Source organism: Ictidomys tridecemlineatus, chromosome 7 (genome assembly GCF_052094955.1).
Source record: "Ictidomys tridecemlineatus isolate mIctTri1 chromosome 7, mIctTri1.hap1, whole genome shotgun sequence".
NCBI lineage: Eukaryota > Metazoa > Chordata > Mammalia > Rodentia > Sciuridae > Ictidomys > Ictidomys tridecemlineatus.
Window position 1 is genome coordinate 73,399,863 of NC_135483.1, and position 23,588 is coordinate 73,423,450.

Consider the following 23,588-nt stretch of genomic DNA (forward strand, 5'->3'; position numbering starts at 1 on the left):
GATTTAGCTAAAACACTTAGAATACGTAGTAATTACTGGATATATTCAGTATTAACATTACCATTACTGCTTCTATTTCCCATTGTACCAGGGACCTAGGTAGCAGATTAGAGCCAGAAAAGATGTCATTATGAAGATACAAGATGGCTGCCTTCACAGATAAGTCAAAAAGTATCATGAGAAAATTTATTAGAATTAGCATGTGTTTATTATAGAATATAAATTTATTAGAATTAATGAGAGGTTTTAGCATAGTAACAAGATGTAATTGCAAAATGCAGAAGGCATTGCTAACAGGAAATTCAATCCAGCGATACATATTAAAATACCACCTCACATTGGCACATGCCTATAATCCCAGTGGCTGGAGAGGCTGGGGCAGAGGATCAAAAGTTCAAAGCCAGAGAATCAGCAACTTAGCAAGGCCCTAAGAAACTTAGTGCCACCCTGTCTCTAATATATATATATATATATATATATATATATATATATATATATATATATATACACATATACATATATATATATATATGTTTGCTGGCTGGGGATGTGGCTCAGTGGTTAAGTACTCCATCCCCATACTAAAAATATAAAATAAAATAAAAATCTTACAATTAAGCTTAGTCTAACTCAGTAACTTGGTCAATCTTACTATGAAGAATGAGTATTTTATCTATATGAATTATAAATATTTAGGGTTATGAGTAGGATTTAATGAAATAGGATGCATAATTGTATTTAGTGTTTATCACGTCAACAAGAGGTTACCATGAATTCAGTTAATTCTTCTTTGTTCCCTCCACTCTTAAACTGAAATAGCCTTTTGCTCTGTTTTGTCCCCACTGCCACTGTCTAGAAAGGCATGGATGACATAAACATTTTTCATATACTTTCAAAATCTACAACTTATATTTGCTTTTCAACACTCTTAACCACCATGTAACCCTGCTCCAACAGATTGCAGCACCTGACCTCCCAGGTTCTATCCACACCACAAATTAGCTGCTTCACCTAAATGTGAGACCACTAATGTACTTCAAGAATCACATCCCAAGAAATATTAAATAAAATAATCTTCAGAATTTAAAAGTGAACTAAGAAATCCATTTACAATGCTAGTGTCTCATGAACTAAGTAAGGCCTGTGACTTGTCCCCTTTTGTACTACAAGAAATGGACATTTTAAGGAGGTCATAAAAATAAACTAAGACAACAGAAATAATTACAAGAAAACATGTAATAGTATTTTATTTTAATCAAAATTACACTTGAAGAAGTTGATCTAACCAACTTCTAGGTAAACACCTCTCCGGTATAATTCAACTTCATCTTGATCAGTATCAAAGACGTTGATTACTGATGAAGGACTTTGGACATTTTCAGCCTTAATTATAATCTTTAATTTAAAATTATTAATATTTGTTACTCACATATGCCCACCAAGTTCTGGAAGTAATGGATAATCAATTCTACTTAGAATGTCATTAGAGGCCCCTTAAAATTACTGAGAGATTCTGGAACATTAGCAAAATTATTCTAACAGTCATATACAAACTTTTCCTTGTCAAATAAATAACAAAGTAAAATGGAAGCGTAAATACATTTTCCAATATAAATAAATATAAATGTTAGCTTAAGCTAGTTGTCACAGTGGACATGAACTGTTTATCTCCGTTACTATCCTAATCAATGAATTTAAGAAGACAATAATACTTACACTGACTCCTGCCTAATTTCAAATTACGGAACAAAGTACACATATTTTAAAAAACATAAAGGTTTATTAACCTGATATGCATATTAGTAATCTGTATTCATCCATCTCATTTAGATCAACTTCAGAACGTAAACATATTAATAACACAACTGCAGGTCAATTGGAAGATGATCTAATAGAAAAAAGCTAATGACAAAAGATGTATAAGAGAAAACTTAGTAACCAATATGCAAACCAATAAAAAACAACAATTAATAGAAATTAATCATTTAGAAAATGATTATTTTCCCTATATATTTAAATTATTGAAGGGATACATCAAGCAAAAACACATTTGGAGCTGACGTTGTTCATGTTAGTTCTTTTATATAAATCAAATTATGATCTAATGCTTATTCTTTCATTCATTTAAAGTATTTTTTAATCTATAGTTTAAATTCAATAAGAATGTACCATAAAAATATGCAAGGCAGGTAATCTAGAAACAGAAATAGATTAAAAGATGAAAAGTGACAACAACGTTTACCATTTGCTTCCTCTTGTATTTTAGGTTGATGATTTATTTGCATTTCTGCAAAAATAAAAGTGAAGTGCAGTTAATAATAGATCTGTCTGATGACATTATAAGTGGGGGAAAAAATAGGAAGTGTGAGTTTAACTCTTTAAACAGTGCCAAATCCTTAAGTTGATTTTTAACAAAGAGTAAGGCATATAACATTGTTAAGACATATTTTTACATGTATTTTCACTGCAAGGAATACTCTATAAATCTTACACAAAAAGTAAACTACAGAAGGGGATATGCTGGGGGCATCTGGCAAATCATCTTCCATGATGTCCAGATGTACAAAGTCATCTTGTACTTTCTTCTACTGTTGGTGTCATTAATCCTCACCTTGACGATAAAGTTCAATTTCTGAATGAATTATGCCCTGAGACATGAAGGGAAGCCATCTGAAGAAAAAGGGGGGAAAAAGAGAAGAAAACAGAAAGTAAGTTTCATCTTGTTGATTTTCACAATAAGCTTGATTTTGCATTAATTGTTCAGGTGGAAGGTAGCTACAACAATAGCTTTTTAATCCAATGTTTTTACGTACTCATCATTGTGCCAAGAATGGCATCATGAATGTGGCTTGAAGCATAAAATATAACCTATCCAGGTTTACCATCCACAATCACCAGCATGTAAACCATTGGGGCTGCAGCACAACATGCAGAGGACCAAGTCAGAACAGGACCAGGATGGGTTTAAGATCTTGAGCCTGGTCCCTGGGCCAGCCTAGAAAGTATAGACTGACCATTGATTTGAGGGCAACTTGTCATAGAAAAAATAAATTTCAACGTTTTAGTCTTTCCTCTATGGAAGTCTTTATCTTGATTTCACGTGACTTCCTCTAAAATTTCTTCCTCGGTGTCTGCAAAAATAATCATATTACCTTAAGACCTGGTGAAAATATCACCACCTCAGAAAAGGTACTTAGGGTAATAGCTCATACTGGTAACTTCCACCTAGGTCAGCCAAACTTCTGTGTTAGAAGTGCTCTGTTGCAGAAATAATCAAGACTGGACTCAGAAACCAGCTTTCTAATCTTTCCCTTGTTATTTTTTTCCAGGTGCTGGGAATTGAACCCAGCCAGGGTCTTGTGCATGGTAGGTAAGCACTCTACCACTGAGCTACATCCCCAACCCCTTTTACTTTCTAATTTTACTTTGAGGCAGGGTCTCCATAAATTTCTCAGGATGGCCTTGAAATTATGATCCTCTCACCTCAGCCTCCCAAGTAGCTTAGGATCACAGGCATGTGCCACTGTGCCCCTCTGTGATAGTAACTTCCTAAAGCTTATTTTGGTTGACTAAATTACTTGTCTCATAAAAATATAGTGAAGCATAAATTAAAAGTCATGCACAAGTGTTCTGAATGCTATTAAATAGTGCATAAACATCATTATCATATCAAAAAACCCTGTTATTGCTATCCTATATTCAAACATACTTCCATTCTTTCCATCATTCATCTATCTGCCCATTTGATAAATTCCTACAAAGTACCTTCTGTGTGCCAGACACTTTGCTATGGGCTGGGCTACAAGAACAACAGCAGAGGTAAGGAATCTGGGGGAGCTTCCAAGATCAAGGAAGGGAACTGACATGTAAAGATAAAAATGCAATGAACTGCAGTGAGTGTTGTTAGGGTTTGGATGTGAGATGATGGAGGAAGGTTCAGAGGAGAAATGATTCAGTTGTAAGAGTCTTAACCCAATCAGTGAATTAATCCCCTGATAGGGATTAGCCGAACTGAAGTGGTAGGGTGTGGCTGGAGGAGCTGGGAATTGGGGAAGTGGTAGGGTGTGGCTGGAGGAGCTGGGAATTGGGGTGTAGCTTTGAGGAATACATTTGTATCTAACAAGTGGAGACTCACTCTCTCTCTCTCTCTCTCTCTCTCCTCTCTCTCTCTCTCTCTCTCTCTCTCTCTCTCTCTCTCTCTCTCTCTCTCTCTCTCTCTCTCCTTCCTGATCAAAACGTGAGCTGCTTCCCTCTGCCACACTCTTCTGCCATGATGTTCTGCCTCACCTGGAGCCCCAAGAAATGGAGTCAGCCTTCTGTGAACTAAGACCTCTGAAACTGTGAGCCCTCAAATAAACGTTTTCTTCCTCTACAATTGGGCTGGTGAGGTCATTTAGTCACAGTGGTGAAAAGGCTGACTAAAACAGTGGTAGAAGAAATAACAGCAGAGTAGGCGCACAAAAGGAGACTAGCCAGTTCTGAATGGCAGGAATGGGAAAGTGCAGAGGAATGAGGAACAAAAATAGTTCAACAAAGAGGTGGTACTTGAGCTGAAGGTGGCAATTAGAGTCCAGAAAGAGCACAACTGAGGGAGAGCAGTGTTGGCAGAGGTACAGGGATAGCATGGGATCCCATGCAGCTGAAGCACAGGAAGCTACTGGACAAGCTAGGACATGGGGTGAGTGTGCAGAGGGGTAGGGTGGCAGTGTGTGGCTTACTTATGGGGAGATATCTGAGAATGCCGAGGAACTAAGAGGCAGAGCTGTGGGGGCCACTCTACCACACTGGCCTTGAAATCCCAGATGATGGTCAGATATGCGGGAGAAGGTCCAGTGGGAGCTCATGCAGTCCTACCCAGTCATCAAGATCACTCAACTCTGCAGTTTTCAAAGGCTACAAGAGATCTCATTTTCTCCTGACCACCGCAGATCATTGTGTGCCTTCTCTTCCTTCTCTGGGATCTAATGACACACACAACTTATTTTATACATGGAGTTAGCCCTTAATTCTGCAATCTTGTTTACTAATTGGTTTTGATCAATGCATCCCATTTTTCCAGGTAAAATGTCTCTCTAAAGAGTTTATGAATCAGAATAAAGGGAGTTGGCTTTATGCTTAAGAATGCAGGCTCCAGATTTAACGTGAAGTCAGACCTATCTAACTTCAAAACCTATTAGTTGTACAATCTTAACCCATGTTCTTGATCTCTCTAAGCCTCAGTTTCTTAATTTATAACTTATAGATAATAATACCTACACAATAGGAATACAGAACTAAATATATATAAATTTATTATGGTTTCTGATATGTAACAAATGTTCAGTTACTACTATTTCCTCATTGCAAAACATGGTACTTGGACATAATTGGCATTATAGCAAATATATTTGAAGTAACTTTCAGTCAACCAACAATGATTCCTCGTTTTTCAGATGTGTTGTAGAGACACAGGCCTTAGGTAGTAATGTTTGGCCACTGGACCGGCCCCTTCTCCTAGTTGGCTGGAGCAGGAAGGGACACCTCACCCAGGCTTAGTCAATCAGATATTTTCCCTTAATATTGTGAACTAAAAGGTAGAGAAACAACATGGAATCTCCACAGTGTTGTTAAGGAAAAGTGTCACTGTGCAACCCAAAGTCTGTCACAGAGATACGGGTGAGAAGAACCTTCCAGAAGAAACTGGTCTAAAGAAAGAAGGATGAAGATTTTTGATGAAGAGACAGCTGGACAATCTAGAGGGTGAGTGATTCTTTGATGCCTTCCTGGTCTGTCATGTCCAGTTTTATCTTTTTTCCAGCCTTATTTCCTACTTCCATAAAAGTCACCTTTAAATCTCTCCTTCCTAAAATGGGCTGTAGTGAATTTATCATCTTACAATCAAAGCAGAGTTTATGAACTAATTGAAATTTTCCAAAAAAAAAAAAAAATCATACAATCTTGACCTGTCTTGGATGTAGTTCCTTCCTGAAAAGTCTATTCTATAATTTTTCTTTTTTCAGAATATACTAGACAAAGCACTGTTGTGACACAGAAATCCCTGGAGATAGTAGAATACTGGGTGCCTATTAAAAATGATTCTCTCTAGATTACTCTAGCCTGATATTTCTTAAAATCTTGAAGTCATCAAACTATTTTTCTTAATTTCCTTTGATTTCTATTTTAAAAATAGTTTAATGTTGCCATTATATCTTTACTACTGAACCATTTTATTTTTTTAATATTTGTTTTTTAGTTTTAGGTGGACACAATATCTTTATTTTACATACATGTGGTGCTGAGGATCGAACCCAGTACTTCGTGCATGCTGGGCAAGCACTCTACCGCTGAGCCACATCCCCAGCCCACTGCTGATCCATTTTATTTATTTTTTTTTTTTTAGTTGTTTTTTTTTTTATTGATTGTTCAAAACATTACAGAGCTCAAGACATATCATCTTTCATACATTCGACTCAATTGAGATTTGAACTCCCCAAATACATAGTAGGGGATAGGAAAGGTAGCAGAATACAACAGTCACTAATATGCCATTATGTAAAAACGTGAGTATGTAACAGAAGTGAGTCTGCTGATCCATTTTAAATGAAGAGAACAGAATGGGTTTTAGTTGCTCTAAGGAAGAGTATTCACAGCATATGCCTATGTTCTTCCATATACATATTTTCACATACCTGCCAGGCATGTGTCCAAGCCCATCCTTTCAAAATTTAATTTCTACACCTAATGTTCTGAAAGAAACCAGAAAAAAAAAGCAATAGGAAACTAGCCAAGGTTAGCAGTTAAAAACTAAGGACTGTGTCTCTGCATTTGGAAAAGAATATTCCTCCAAGACCCCAGCAGATGGGAGCATTAGAGCAGTGTGGCTTCAGAGGAATAACAGTGATATGAAAAGAAGAGGGGAAAAGCAAGGAGAAGCTAGCTTGTCCAAGAACAACATATATATTATGCAGCCATCAGCAAAAGAATGCCTCAAATCCCCAGATCACCAGGGGGTTCCCTGTCAACGTCCTACCCAGAAAGCACAAAAAAACTTTCTAAGTCTTTTGAGATTCACAGTAGACAAGCCAAAGAATGTGCTTGAGTGGTCCTGCCCTAACCCATATGGGAAGGGGCTTGGAAAGGCAAGGGCTGATACAGGTTAGACATCAGAATTGTCTGAGATACATTCTAGATAGGGCAACCACTCACCCACATTGAAAATGGTGGAAGAAATTTTGCTTGAAAGTTCTACGTCTCCACCCCCATCCTGAAAAAAACCGAGCAAGACTCATCCCTGCGCCTCATTCTGTCAGTTTCCCACCATCACTCCTTGTCATTTTCGCACCAAGGAATGGCTCAAACTGACAAAGAAGAGCACAGAAATCTGCAGCAGCACAAATACATGCTCAGAATAGCAAGAAATGATTAATAGTGGCCTCTTTCAGGAAAAAAAAAATCAGTAAAGTTAAATGATTGCTCACTGTCTCATGATAATTTTTATTCTGTTCTCCCTATAGAAATAGTATTTCAGATTTTCCTGTACTTGATCGAAATTTCTACATCCCCTTTTATCTGTATTATTCATCATTTCCCCCTATTTCCCAGAAAAGGAAAATGTAACCTTTTGTACATAGGTTAATTATTTTTAATGAGGCATCTGAAGAGGTTATAGAGGGAACTCATGTAAAGACTAGGTGACCTCTAACTTTTTCTCCAACTTGAGATTCCATTTTACTTATCCTTCTTTCCTTCCTTCCCTCTTTCTTTTCTTCTATTCTTCTTTCCTTTTCCTTTCTTCCTTCCCCCATTTTTCTGTAAATATTGGTCAAAACCCTTCTTGGTACAAGAAACATACTGGACAATTAAAAAGACAATGTATGAGACCTGACCCTTAAGAAGTACATAAGACAAACTTGTTTAAAACCACAATAGATGGCATTATATGGTAAGTATTGCATAGATGTCTAATTCAAGCCTTGGGAGATTTTAAAGAGAATAAAGATGAACAGAAAAAAGTTTCATAGAATGGATAAGAGGTTTGACTTGGGTCTTGAAGAATAAAGATTTCAATAAGCAGAGGAAAAAATAAAATGAGCTAAGTCACATGACCTAAGATAGGACCAATGTCCTGGGAGTAAGAAAGTAAAAGTCACTCTTAACTCGAGAGATTTGAAAAAGAAGACTGGAAAGCTCAATGGCTAAGGCGTGGCAGTATAATTCATTTTGAACTTGTCACTATAAACTAACACCTTCACGAGAACTGTCCGAGGTGTAAAGTTCCCTTGCCAACTGAAGCAAAAGAAAGGGTGCTGTCCCTGATTGTATTTCTGTCTTTCTACACAAATAATATACTCAGTTCTAATCTGCATGGGACTTAGTTTATGACCTCATCAGTGATTTACTGATTTGACACATACTTTCTGAGCATTCACTATGTTCTATATTTGTCCTGTAGACAATGAAGGTTTTTGATTACAACCTCCTAAGCTCATGGGTCTCCATGTGTAATATCTTCGGAATAAACACCAGAGTTGGCACAACACAATTAAGCAAGAAAAGATGCTTCATGACTATCGACGGAGTAGTGGAGGGGCAAGACCAGCCTTGCAGAAGTTCAAGATTTCCTCCATCAAGATGTGGCCCCAAAGGTACTTGAGACTTTAGTAATGGAGCAGTAGAAAATGTGACATTCCCTGACAGACAGCTAGGGTGGGATGTCACTGTCGTTTGCTTGAAAATCAACACCACTGGATTTTTTAAATGCCTGTGCAATTCAAAGAATAATTCTCTGGTTCTTTGTTATCATTAACATTTAAAATGGGAAGTAAATGATCATTTTGTTTATATCTGTCTTAGATTAAGACATATATAAGACTTTTTAGATATCACGTCCTCATTCCAAATACACCCTTTCCTGTGCTTTCTCTTAGGACTTTGACTGTCCTGGTTAGTACATGTCCCTTGGTTCAATTATTACACATGTAAGTTTAACCTATTTATTCCAAGATCGATGGAATAGTTCTGTAGGGATCAGAAGTAAAAATATAAAACACAGGCATGAGGAGAAGTCTACTGAAAGTTGGAGATGTGGGGTAGACAGAAAAACACACACACACATAATTCAGTATAGCAAACACTGAGTTATGGGCACGTGCCTCATGAAAGATGCACAGGAATCGACTTTTCCAACCTGAAGCTTCAGGATACACTTGTTGGCAGAAGTGATACAGCTCTTGTCAATTCACCAGGACATATGGCACCAAGTGCCTACACAACTCCAGGAACCAGGAAGGTTAGGGTTAGGCAAGCTCAGGTAGGAGAGCACCGGCTGAGAACTTACTGAAGGCCAAGAATAGAGAAGAGCCCTGTCATCCAGGCCCTGGCATGGCCAAGGTCTGCTCTGTGGTCAAGGCTGGCGTCAGCAGTGATGGTTCCCAGAGAGTGGAGCCCTAGGGGTACAAAGAAGGCCTCTTGGCCTCCCCTGCCCAAGGTCTATCTCGTTTACCCACCAGGACCTAGTTATTTTAATGAAACTGCAGATTCTTTCCCAATAATTAGTAAGTTGCTGAAGACTCTGTGGCCCTGAAGTTGGCCCATCACCTCCCATCAATCCAGGATGGACTGGTAGTTGGTTATATCCATAGTCAAAACCTCTTAAGTCTTTTTTTCTTCTATATCACTCTACCCAAGGGAAATGATCTCAACCTTTCTTTTTTTTAAAAAAAAAAAGTACAGAATTCTGAATAAAAATGAGGCAAGAACATTTTAAAGGTGTTAGTTGAAATATCAACTCTAAGGAACACTGTGCAGCATCTTGTCCTCCTTCCTTAGGGGAACATGCCTCAGGTCACTTTACTTATCCTGCCATGATTTCCTTTTGAAAAGACAGAGCGGGTCATGCTGTTCTGCCTGATGTCAGGGTAGCTTCTTTTAAAAAAAAAAATCAGTTATTTGCATTAACTTTTCAATTCCTGCATCTATAAATTCTCCTTATATTTAGAATTGCCCCAGGGAGGGCCTTTACTTCAAATAACTTGTTCCTGTGAGCTCAGTCAATGCCATCTCCAATCAGGAGTCATGAAGGGTGACACTGACAGACTTAGGGCACTTCTTGTCTTCAGGCTAAAGAGTTTGGCTATAACTGCTTAGGTGTCTAGTCCCTCCTAGGTTCAGTGGGCTAACAAATAAATATCATACATCACATTGTTTGTGTGAAAAGATACTTACTTTTAATAATTTGATCATTTAAGTCAAGGCTCACACATATACACACAAAGACAAGACTAGAACAAGTTGGTAACACAGAAAACCTAACGATCCCTAATATAATGTTAAGAAACTTTGCAGTGCATGGTACATTATGAGAGCCACTCAACTAGTGTAATGGATTAAACAGTGCCCTCCCAAATTCATGTCAACCTAGAACCTCAGAATGGGACCTTATTTGGAAGTAGAGTCTTTGCAGATGTCACATTAAGCTGAGGTCACACTGAAGTAAAGTGGGCTTAGTTCAAAAACAAGCGTCCTTCTAAGAAGAGAAGATGCCCAGATACACCAAGGGAAGACAACTAGGAGACTACAGAGAAGATACTGGGATGACGCAGTCCCAAGCCACAGACAGCCACCAGAAGGTAGGGGAGGCACAGAGGGACTGTTTCCCAGAGCCTTCAGGGACAGCAGGGCTCTGCTGACACCTGGATTTCCAACTACCACTCTCAGGAACTGTGATAGGATAAATTTCTGTCATTTAAAAGCACTAAGTTGAAGGATACAGTGAGCATGCATCTGTAATCCCAATGGCTCAGGAGGCTGAGGCAGGAGAATTGCTAGTTCAAAGCCAGTCTCAGTAATTCAGTGAGAGCCTGAGTAACTTAGTGAGACCTTATCTCAAAATAAAATATAAAAAGGGTTGGGGATGTGACTCAGTGGGTTAAGCATCCATGGGTTTAATTTCTGGTACTGGCAGGGAAAAAAGAAAGCACCAAGTTTGTGGTCATTTGTTTCAGCATCCAAAAGGAATAATGAATAAGAATATTCAAAACAATTTATAAAGCCTCTTGAACGTTGACCTTATTTGAATACAAATTTTTCATGCTCCAAACCTCAAATGGCCAAGGCTTCGGTTGCAGAAATTCACTGGTTATACTCTGATCTATTTTAAAGGTACAAAAAGCAGAAAAATAGTATCTTTAGGTATAGAAGTAAAAATAAAATCATATGGGTGTGGGTGTTCAGTGGAAGAGGGAAAAGATGATATGAAGGCTAGTGAGAAGCACTCTCCTCACTGGTCAGTTGTGTATTTCACCTCAGCATTTTCCCTCAATAGTTCATAAAACAAATGAGCACACGGTGGTCTTTCACCTTAATTCAGGTGTGCTGTAAATTTTTTGCTCTTTGAGAAAGTTCTGTTCTTTTCTGAATTGTGTCGATTTCTGCCTCCTACACCCCAGAACAAAATTACTCACATTTGCCCATCCAAGCTCCCCTACCAGGTCTGCCCAGTGCAGTTCCTGTGTGCAGCCAAAGGTCTCTTCCAACTCCTCCTGCCTTAGAGGACATTATCTTTGACCTTTCACATGTAGGCTCCAAGAGCTCAGAAACCACTGTAATTGGCCTCAGAGTATTTTTCTGTCATAGAAAGGAAACTATTGTGCCCTTTTCAGCTCCTGGATCCACACTCTTATGCCTCTTTAAAAGAATTATGGAAGCAGGGACTGCCCCATCTCTTACAGCTACAGAATAAGAAATCATGATTTTTAGCAACCATTATCTTCATCGGGGTATTGTATGAATGAGTATTGATTGGCTACAACTTTTTTTAGGACCTACTATGCATAGGGCCTCAAATAGCAGCATTTGATACATCAAGATGGTCCATAGCTATTATATTTTTGTGGTTAATTTCATATATTCTGTAAAGAAATTCTTTTCAGATACAATCCAATGGCCCTAATTAAGCTATCACTAAGTCTTCTCCTTCCGGAGGAGGCCACGTTAGCATCACAAATTAGAAGTTAGGATGCATGAAGGGGTGGGTGGAGGCAGTGGAGTGGCAGTTGGTAGGGCTACAGAGATGCATGGAATGCGCGTGCATGCATGCACGGTGGTGTGAATACAACTAAAAGATCCCCAGGAGATTTCATATTTAAGAGACATCAGCTGAATTGGTATGACCAAGTATGTCAGAACATAAGGAGAAAGCCCTTGGTGGAGCACTCTCTAGCTCTTTGATGTGGCAACTAAGCTACATGTGCCACCCAGTCCAGGAGATACCCAAGCCCTGCAGGTGGCAACAGGCTAGGAAGAGATGCTCAGGGTTCTCTTCAGTGCTGCATGTCCTTGCAAGATGGGAAGGCCTGGGCTATGCTAAGCTCTGATTAACCACTGGGAGATGAGAAAGAAACTTTCTGGTTGTGCCTCTCATGCTAGATGCCAAATCTGAATGGGACCTTAAAGGACAGACTGGGTTCTAACAAGGACAGGAGTTTAAGGTGGGGGTGCTTCTACGTAGAGAAGCAAAGTAGAACTAACAAATGAGACAGGTGGTCTCATTTGCCTGAGATCTGGCAAGAGGACAGTTATGAAAATGAATTGGAAGGGAGAAAATGGAGTCAGAGGATATAAAACCTTCACTGGAAAGATCATGCTGTTGGTTTTGTTTCATTTTGTTTTGCTTTGCTTTGCTTTTTTGGTAGAGATAGATGGCTGAAGACTTCTAAACAGAGGAGGGATGTAATTTCAGCTTTAAGGATGATATTTTGCCCACATTTTTTTTTCTTGAAAAGTTTAGGGTAAAACTATTCAAGAAGATTCAAAGCAAAGAAAATCAGGTAAAGTCAGAATGATGCTACATGTATTGTGGTATAATTAGCTCGGAAGTGCTAGACAGGAAGGACTCAAGAGTCAGGAGATTTTTCTGTGATAATCTAGCATTGACAAAACAAGAACACCAGTCAGGGCAGTAGCAATAAGAGAAAAGGGGTGAACTAACAGGCCCTCTGGAAAAGGAATTGATTGAACTTAATGACTAAAGGGACAAAGAAGGAGGAAGGCCTACTGTGGGTCTCAGGGCTGCTGTTCATCTAGAGTTGTCTTCAATCACCTGGTGTCTGCCGTTTTGAGTGGCGTGGCGTTAGTATTTTTAATTCAATCATCTCACCTTTTTTTAATACTTTTTTCTTAACACTTAAAGTTACAATTGTCTTGGCATCTCCAAATCCATACCCTTGGATTTTCTAATTGCCTGGTTTACCTGTCTTTGTTTTGTTTTGGTTTTGGCCTTATTTCCCATTGATTATCTGTTTGGAAAAAAAAATGGGTGTAGGGCAGGGGCTGGGGTTATGGTTCAGTGGTAGAGTGCTCACCTACCACAGGCAAGGCCCTGGGTCCGATCCTCAGCACTACATAAAAATAAATTAATTAATTAAAGATATTGTATCCAACTACAACTAAAAAAAATATTAAAAAATGGGTTTGTAGGGCAGCTCACAACACTGAATATTCAAAATTTCAAAGTGGATCCCCCGTTTCTTACCCCCATGCCCACAATAGATGGCATTTTAGTGTAAAAATCTGATCGTGCTCAATCCCTTTCTTGAAGCTGAGGCTGGTCCTATTCCCTGATGACCAAGAGATCAAGCAAACATAAATGCCAAAGCTGGGAGTTTTCTTGGGATGGCAGGATTCAGCAGAGATCTGGAGGGCAAGGTTTCTACTGAGAAAATAAAGGTCATTTCCTTAAGCAAGGAGATGTTGAATTTCTGATGAGCAGAAGAGGATTCGTGGCTCAGGCCTAAAGGCAACAGAAATGAAGCGAGTTGCTTCTATGACTTACCCTTATGGGGCCTCAGGAAAGCACAACTTGCCTAGATCTGAAACCCTGTCTTTTACCTACTGTGTTCTAAAAGTTCTTCTGTCTAAAATGTTCCACCCTGTAGCACTAAATTTTGGTAATGTAAAGAAACCAACATTTAAACAGATATTCTCATTATTTATGCAATGATTTCCAATATTAAACTTTGGAAATTATTATGACATATAGCATTCTGACACTAAGTAATTACAAGACTTCCTCACAATGCTTTGCAAAAGACCATTTACTTAAGCAATTTGTGCTCTAAATGTGCAATTCTGAGTAAAAGACAAAAATCCATGAAACCACAACCTCACACACACACAAACAAGCATGCACACACACACGCGCACACACACACACACACACACACACACACACACACACACTACATACCCACACTCCTCTGAAGTGCCATAGGTCTAGACCCATATTACCTCTCACAGATGAAGATGGACTCGGATGCTGTACTGGGCTCTCTGACTATGACCTTGTCACAGTACCAGTACTGGGATTTGTCACTAGCCTCACAGTGCAACAGCACCTTCTGCAGCTTTCCGAGCGACACTGCTTCAACTTGAAATTTATCAATCTGGTGGAAGAGACAGAAAACCCCTTGGAAATAACTAGAGTCCTGCAAATGACAAATACCGGCAATCATTATAGCCCAAGGCTGCCAGAAGCAGCTTTAAAAGAGATAATGTCACTACTGTTAGCATCAAAAAAGGGCAATAAAAGAAGAAAAATAAGCAAATTACTTTTTCTATCTATTAAAAATATTTTTTGGCTGTGTTTCTTTTCTCTCTTGCAGTTTTATTTTCTCCATTATAGCATCGGCCAGTGTAAAAAAAAAAAAAAAAAAAAAAAAAAAAAAAAAAAAAACCCTAACACCAAAGCCTCCAGTCTATGGCTTTTTTCTCACTTCCACTCCTCCCCCTGAGAAGCGGTTCACTGGGTGGTCAGGCTGGTGACATGTGACCTAATGTGAACGTTTGCTTTCCAGAATGATGAGCTACTTTGAGGCAGGTGGACAATTTTCTCTTTCTTACTCTCTTTTCTTCCATTCTTTAATAAATCCCTCTCCTGTACCTTCCTCTACAAATAAAAATAGGGTTTGTTGTAAAGAGAATTCTGTAATCTTCCTTTCTAAATAGAATTGGTGTGTCATGTCAAAAATTCACTGACATTTTCCGGAGAAATGCAGGACCTCAAGAAAATGCTTTGCTGATTGGAATAAAAAAAAAAGAACTTCATACATAAATTCCTCCTATATTGTTATTGAGAATAACCGTCCTAAAATTATCTGAGAAAAGGTGGTGAATCTCATTAAATCTGTAGACTGTTAGCCACTGTGACCCTGTTTTGTGGTAAAAAATGCAAATCCAGTATTGTTTGTGTTGCCTACAGGAGATGGGTTGCCCCAGCATTGTTACCAAGTTAAATTTCACTTTGGTCATTTCAGATATGCTACCTGGGTCTCAAATTGTCGGTTGGTTATTATTAGTGGAAATCTGCCCTGGTTTGAACCAGACAAAAATCATTACTTGTTCAATGGTGATGTTTCTGTAAACCAGGTGAGAATTTGGGGTACCTCTTCCTGGATGTGGCTTGATAACCTGATTTTCACTATCCCTCATTCCTAGTGTGCCTTCACAAGGGGACATTTTTTGACACACATCACCTATTGTAGCAGAGGCAGATGATGTCCCTTCCCGCATCCTCTGGTATCATCCTTAGGTACATCTGTTTGCTTTGGTAGCCAGTTTGGGATTACTGATCACTTGCCAGCTCCATCTCCTGGGTCTCCTGCTCGTGTGTTTGAGGGCTTCACATGGTGACCATTCTGACGAATGTGCCTGGGGTTCCTCTGATGGTCCCAAGCATGAAGCCCCACGGTGGGCGGCTCGCTGGTGTCTCTATGTTGGCCTCTCTCCCTTTCCTGCGCCACCATCAGATGCGCCATCATCTGATCCCTACAGATTCAGAGGGATCACTTCCCAGATAAACTACCTGCATCCAAGCCTGTGTCTCCTGGTTTGCTTTGGGGAAAACTCAAACTACAATATCTTTCTTGCATTTTAAACCAACCTCAGGTTGGAGGACAGGATTAAATAGGGTCTGTGATGCATGTGGCTGCCTTTGTTTACATCACTGGACATCATGTAGAGAAAATGACAACAACCAGTCCAATCCGGGGCTTCTGATGTGAGTTGTGGCTGGGATGGCACAAATCTAATGATAAGACACCAAGATTGTTACCATGGTTTCTTGACTACAGACCTCTTGAAACCATTTGGCAACACCATTACATTCCATGAATTGAGGGGAAAAAAATTTAAATGTAAAATCGAAAATGAACCAGGGAAGAAAAAGCAGTTTTGCATTTCTGATTCCAAACTTCAAAACTGATAACATTAAACCCAGACTTTATGCCCTGATGGCCACTATACCCCCTACCCATTTTAATTTCAGTCCATAATATACCCTACCAACTCTGTGAAATGCTATACACAATGCCCTGAAGACCAATCATGAAGATGACTTGCAACATCTTAGCAACTTCACATGATTAGGAGCTGCCACCAAGTACTACATTCTGGCCAGCCAGCTAGCACCAGCCAGGAGTGGGAGCCAGCACAATTTATCACCAAGTGGGAGGGTGAGGAGCCTGGGGCTAACGCCAAACTCGAGGTGTCTTTCAGGGGATAATGTCACTAATCATTTAGAATAATATTAATAACATCACAGTATCTAGAATTTTGTTTCTGTTCTAAATTAGTTCAGGTGTGATAAAAATTAGGTATAATTTTGTTTTTGTCTCATTCAAAGCAGAACTAGCTTTCCTATTCATTTCAGGGAAAGCTTTTGTGTAATCTACAACAACAAATAAAAGGCAGAGGTGAGCTTGAAGATCTTTGATGTTTCACAATACTTGAAAAACTACAACAAAAGTCTGAGAGACAGCAATCTTGAGCTGGTGTAAGGAATCTTCCTTCTTAAAAATACATACAAACTGAACCTTTGGATAACTACTTAATTTCAAATCTCTAAGTACTATCCTCTTTCCATACGCAACAAGTAACATTAAAAATTAGGTTAATAGATTTCCCATTGTGATTTCTCAAATGTCTAATATTTAGAAAGAATTATGTTTGTATAAAAAGAACAAAAGAGAATAATGAGGAATTGAAGGCTTTTGAATGTCAATAAAATATAGTTGGCTCCATTCAATATTTCTTAAAGAAAGTCCATAGTGTTACTATATGAAATATAAAATACATAAAATATCCTATAATCATCCTTCTATGGTCTGACCTTTTAGAATAATGCTTGGTAGGTCTCAGTCCTGAGAAAGCATGTTTCCTTGATATCTTTTCAACTCGTTTTGTTCTTTTTCTTTCACTATCACTAACTTTTAATGTCTTTTTCTTTGTTCCATTATTTATTATAGCTTTAGAACATCCCGTTTTTCTTTCAAGAACAATTTATAAAACACAGCAAGCAACCTTAGGAAGACAGGTCAGGAAACTTGTGTTAAGATGTCTCCAAACTAAAATTTGAAAAGTGACCAACACCTTTTAGATTTTAAATCACACGTGGCCAGCAACAGAAAGGATGCCAAGAACCTGGAGGAGCCCTTTACACAGACTTACCTGTCCTCTTTGGAATCTTACTGGCATGTTGGATTTGCGCAGCAGCCGAAGGCCAGAGTCTCCCCTCTCCCCATAGAGACAGAGGGAGACCTCAGATTCTGTTTTGTCTTGTTTCAACTGCCCAGTGTAGACATCAACATGGTACCTCACCACTGGCCAAGCAGCAAGGAAGAGAAAACAGGAGGAAAACTATTAACTCAGAATTCATACGAACAAAACCCAGATTCATGTGTTCTCAGGATATTGTTAAAAAAAAAACTATATGATAAACCTCCTAATTTGGACATTTCGTATTTATCAAGAGACTTTGCCCTTAGATTTTTCTCCTCTGCATTTTTTTATTGGTGCATTACAGTTGTATGTAATGGGGGAATTTGTGGTTATATCTTAGTATATGCAACAATATAACAATATAATTTGATCAACAGCCCTCTTGTCCTCCCACCCCTGGTTTATTTCCTCTCTTCTACTGATCTCCCTTTGATTTTCATGAAATCACCCCCACACACACACACTTTATTTTTCTTTTCCTGTTCTGGCTTTCACATCTGACAGAAATATATGACCTTGACTTTCTGAGTTTGGCTTATTTCACTTAACATAATATTCTCAAGTTCCATCCATTTTTCCTGCAAATGACAATTTCATTTTTTTATGTGCATATATACCACATTTCCTTTATCCATTCATCTATTGGTAGATACCTAGGCTGGTTGTAAAGTTTGGTTATTATAAATTGTGCTCCTATGAACATGGGTTATGCAGGTATCACTATAATATGAGGACTTTAATTCTTTAAAATAAATGTCCAGGATTGGTATAGATGGGTCATATGGTGGTTCCATGTCTAGATTTTTGAGAAACCTCCATATTGATTTGCATAGTGGTTGTACTGATTTACAATCTCACCAACAGTGTGAAAGTGTTCCTTTTTCTCTACATCCTCCCCAGCATTTATTATTGCTTGTATTCTCATGACTGTCATTCTGACTGGTGTGAGATGAAATCTCAGTTTAGTTTTGATTTGTATTTCCCCAATTGCTGAGAATTCTGAGCATTTTTTTTTCATATATTGGTTGGCCATTTGTATTTCTCCTTTTGAGAAGTGTCTGTTTAATTCATTTATCCATTTATTAATTATTGACCCTTAAATTTTATCTTTAGCTTCAAATGGGTATTTTCACATCATGAACAAGTAAATGCTCAGAGTGTTTACAAGTTTTTCAAAAGCAAAAATAAAATATAATTTAAAAGGCTCTTCTTCCATGTATGACATAGGAGGACATTTTATGCTTCATATTTTAGAATTGAGGCTGAAGATGTTATTGTATATGATGCTTAAAGTTTACAATGATGTAAAGTTTAATGTGGAAATAAACAACAGTGAGGTGATGGCAAGAGGTGACCAGCTGGTCCCAGGCAAAGCCAGGACATTTCTTATCTTCCATTGACTAAGCCTCTGTGACTGTGGATGGACCATAAGAACCATTGTGAGATGTGCTTAATTCCAGATCCACCACTGACTTATGTTGAAACACTGAAAAAGTCACTTCTCAGTGGGTAAAACAACTCTTTAAGAAGTAGGAAAAATATTCTGCAAATAAATAGGTCAGAAGTAAATTCAAGAAGCTATAAAGCAATTTAAATATGTAATACATGCTACTGAAGATTATAAACACACATGGAAAAATGGGTTGTCCATCTCTGAGTACGGGAAGCTCACAGACAAGGTCCCCATCCACTTGGATCCCAGAGAGCAACACGTCGGCTACAAAATCTAGCATCTTCTTGCTCCTCATGTGCTTCATGGTTACCTGAGATTGGAAGAAACAATGATCAAATTGCAAGGCTTCCAACCTCTCATAGAACTCAGAATTCAAAATGCACCCCAAGGATTGCACGATTAGACTGTGCACTCTGGTGGTCATGGTGGTGGTTGCTAGTGGTTGTGGGTTACTAGGTAGGTCAATATTATTTCCCAAGGCTTATGCAAGTGATTTTTTTAAAATCACATTTCAACTATCACCAAATAGACTGGTACAATTCTTTAAGTTTATAGATAAGAAAATGAAGGCTTGGAAATATGGAATGGACTATGTCTTATTTGAAGGTGTCAATTTTGCCTGTGGCAGTGACCAAACAAGTAATCTATGGGAGGAATTCCAGAGGAGGTTTCTGATCCTTGTAAGCACACTTATACATCTGTAGGCTGGGGGTGAACCCTCAGCTGCTGCTGCGTCACAGGACTTGCACTTCTCCCCGGTGCTCACTGGGTGCCTCCTTAGGGCTTGCTCCCTTGGGGGCTATTTTAGACAAGTTCCTTTTCTCTTTGTCTTCTCCTCCCCATCTCAGCACACCAGCAGAGGATTTGCTTGCCTTCTCTCCTATCACAGTGGATGACATGTTCTCCTTTTAAGATATTCGTTAATACTCTAAATAGCCACGTGTCCCTCTTCCATTTCCTCTGCATTCCTTGCACCTGGTAGTGCAGATGCCACCATTTCTCAGGGGCTTATTCTTAGATTCCACTGCCATTTCGCACTGCTGGCCACTCTCACTCTTTTCCAACCCCAGCTTAAGGCTCTTTCAAGAGAGCTTATTCTAACTTAAAAATCTGATCGTTTTGTACATTGCTCATAACTTTTTCAATAGTTGTATGTATAATATAAAATTCAAAATCCTAATACAGTGAGCAGCTTACAACTGGGTCCTAATCTTCCTAGACACTTCCTTCTCTTGTCCTCCTACTCTGGTTCTAGTGAACTGCTCCTGGTTCTGCAACCTGGATGCATATCTTCTCATCAGTCATACATACTGGTTTCTTTACTCAGAACAGCATTCTTCTGACTCTACCTGGATGAGTTGACTCATCCTTCATGACAGAGCTTAGATGTGTCCTTTTCTGAGAAGTCTTCTATGATCCCTAGTCTGGCCAGGCAACCCTCCTTTTGGATCCCTGGCAGCCTATCCATTCATGACTTCACACCCTTTTTGGACTTGAGGGAAAGGACCAAGTCCTTCTTATGTTGGTCATTCCTCAAGCTCTCACAAGCCAGTCCTTGGTTTTCTTGTTGAATGAAGATTGAGTAGCTAAATGAAATGGGTATTTAACAATACAAATAATAAGACTGATTCATACAAATCATTACAAATCCTGCTTGCATCTTTACTTGCTCCAGGGAAGAGATGCTGAAAAGAACAGTTTTCCAACATATAATAACCATCTCACAAAGTGGTAGAGAATAGATGATATTATATGTAAGAAGTGTGGAAAAGTTTATAGAAACTGTATAAATTCTTCATATTAACATGAGCCAGATTTATGTGTTTTTACATGGATAAATATAAAAGAGGTTAATATAATACATTCTACTGAACTTGCAAATGTCCACTGGGTTGTATCACACTTTAAGAAAATTAGATGGAAAAATTCAAGACACCAGGTAAAAGAGGGCAGTCATAAGGATACATATGCTTTGGGGTGCCAATCCGATACAATGCTCCGATTCCATTATTTTTAGCCTTCAGTCTAATCATAATCAACTTCTGTTGTTCCAATAGTCCTAAGACACAGAGCCTGGGTCACTGACTTTGAAACTAGAGAGATGGTGGTGGTGAGGGAATGAAAGAAGAGTGTCCCCATCCTATACTTGAAGTTCTGTCTTTAGTCACCTTGTTGCTCAGGTTTTAGCAATCAGAGAGAGGGTGTCTGATCCAATTTATTTCCCTTCCTTGAGTCAATGAGTTTATTACTTTGCTCTATTTAGAGCAAAAAGAGATGTTCTTCCCTAAAGCTAAATAGATGAACCTAACCCTGAGGAGCCAGAAAACGGAATTCCTAAACAAAAAGAACTAACCAAAGACGCAGGGCAGCACCTTGTCCTGCTATGTGTGTGTGGCAGATGACTCTGAGAGGGGGTACACAAGACCCTCGGCCTCATCACACCGACGTTTCTTATGCAGATACACAGAGCACGGCACAGGTATAGTTGGAAGTTTAAGAGAAATGCTCTCTACCATTAGGGGGATTTTATAGATTGTCTGTGAGGCACAGATTCAAAATATTTAAAAATATAATGTGAAACGTACATAAAAGAAGTATATTAATTAATTCACACTAAGTTGTGAATAGATTCTAAATAATGTAGCAATCAGGATAGAAGAATTTCAGACGGATCACGTTGTTTCATCATGATGATAAACAGGGGTCATACATGAATGAGAGTCCTTTAGATTCTGTACGTGAAGCTTTCTCCATGACATATAAGGCTTTTACAAGTTGACTTTTCCTAAAACCCCATTAGGTTCTTCCTCCACATTAAACCCTCCATGGAAACTTGCAGGGAGCCCCTGGTTTCTGAGTCCCACTGTGATTTCCACCTCAGAGGTACTCATTGGTGACAGTTCCACTGATTTTATGTAAGCTCAATCCCACTGTCACCACTAGAAACCCTCTGGGGTGGGGACTCCAGATGAGCTCCGTTTACCCTCAAATTCATAATGCCTCAAAAGAGGAAAACAAAGAATCTAAGTTTGTTCATTCTTTACAAAGCTATAAAAGGATATGCCAATGGTTCTCAATGGGGTGAGATTTTCCCCCTGGGGGCATGTGGCAGTATGTTCAAACATTTTTGGTTGTGACAACTCATTTATGGAGGTTGCTCCTGGCACTCAGTAGACAGTGGACAGGGATAATGCTCGACATTCTACCGTGCACAGCACAGCCCCCAACAATAAACAACCATCCAGCCCCAAATGCCAATAGTGCCAAGGTTCAAAAATCCTGGGATATCAAAATAAACCATTGCCTAATAAATAATTCCATAATTAAACAGAGTGATAAAAGTAAATACAGAACAGGTAGGCAGACATAGATCTTATCTTCAGTTGTATTTATTTTCATATGCAAAAAAAAAATTTAATTTTTAAAGTTATAAAAGAGGACTGAATTCTTAGAAAAATACAGTGTATAAGCCCAGTCATGTGTTAGTTCATGGCAGGAATCAGAAAAAGGAATGCAGCAAGTAGAACAGAAGTGGAGTTGGGTTCAAAGGACCTTGCTTTCTATCCTCACTGCTACCTCCCAGGTGGATAGCCTTGCTGAGTAGAAGGTGGACAGATGACTCTCGATCCTCAGGTCCTTGTTTAGAAAACTGGTGTCATAACCCATCTCATTAGATTGAAGAGTGTTTCATGTACAAAAAATGAGATGAAAACACCTTATAGAAACAGTTTGCAAACTACCAGTGACTAGACACAGCAATTTCTCTCTCAAAGAAAAGCCTTCCAAAGAGTGGGCCTTGAAACCCAGGTGTCTCCTAAGGGAGTGTCCTTTCAGAACAGCTGGATTTCCAGGCTGGCAAAAGAAGAGGGTGGTAAAGCTGCCCAGCAGTCAGACCACTGCTTCCTAAATCCACATACTAGCTCTGTGACAAGGAGAGTGACTTGTCTTCTCAAAGTCTCAATTTTTTTCAACTGGATGAATTATAGTATCTACTTTGTGGTGGTATAAGCGTTAAATGTGGTAATGTAAATCCTGAGTGTTAAATATATGTTTATTGTTCCTAGTAGGAGCATCAAAATTAATTATAGAAATAAACACCTGTCTCCCAGGTCCCCAGCTATAGAATCCTTGCACAGCTTCCCTGAGATGGCTCCCAGTTTGATCCTCTTACCTCAGGCAGGAACACATAAGGAAAAGGGTGTCCATTCCTCTCCAGACCACAGGTGCTAGCACCATTTCAGCTCTCCTCCATGGTTAACCTCTCTTGATAATACCCTTATCCTTTCCCTAACTGTCCTCTCTGCCTATCTTTAATGTCAATCAAGATAACCAGCACAATAAGGATAGGACTGGGTAGGAAGAAGGGATGCTATCCCTGTGCAGAACACTCAGAGTCATGTAGGGAGTGAATCAGCTACCCTAATGTGGCTCCACTTCTTTCCTGACTATTAACATTGTGACTAAATACAATAGCCAACAGTAATCATTACAATCTATATTGTACTTTGCTTATAAAACACCCTTCATGTGTTTGTTTAACCCAAAATTCATCTCATTTTTTTTCCTTAAGCTTAGAGAAGAAATGATAAAATATCAAAGTTTA

General features: G+C 38.8%; 1 protein-coding gene across 2 annotated transcripts in view; it reads right to left on the reverse strand.

Annotated features, from left to right (window-relative positions):
• Positions 1–1,221: 1,221 nt before the first annotated feature.
• Rp1 (RP1 axonemal microtubule associated) overlaps positions 1,222–23,588 on the reverse strand; it is a 172,214-nt gene continuing 149,847 nt past the window's right edge. The window contains exons 20-24 of one of the 2 annotated variants that reach the window (XM_078017164.1): positions 19,163–19,295; positions 17,482–17,633; positions 14,266–14,420; positions 2,612–2,670; positions 1,222–2,287 (exon numbers count right to left, since the gene is read on the reverse strand). In XM_078017164.1, the coding sequence (XP_077873290.1) occupies positions 2,142–2,287; positions 2,612–2,670; positions 14,266–14,420; positions 17,482–17,633; positions 19,163–19,295 (645 nt within the window). In that variant the 3' untranslated portion in view covers positions 1,222–2,141. Of the gene's footprint in view, positions 2,671–14,265; positions 14,421–17,481; positions 17,634–19,162; positions 19,296–23,588 lie in introns of both variants that reach the window. The other variant, XM_078017165.1, reaches the window with a different exon arrangement.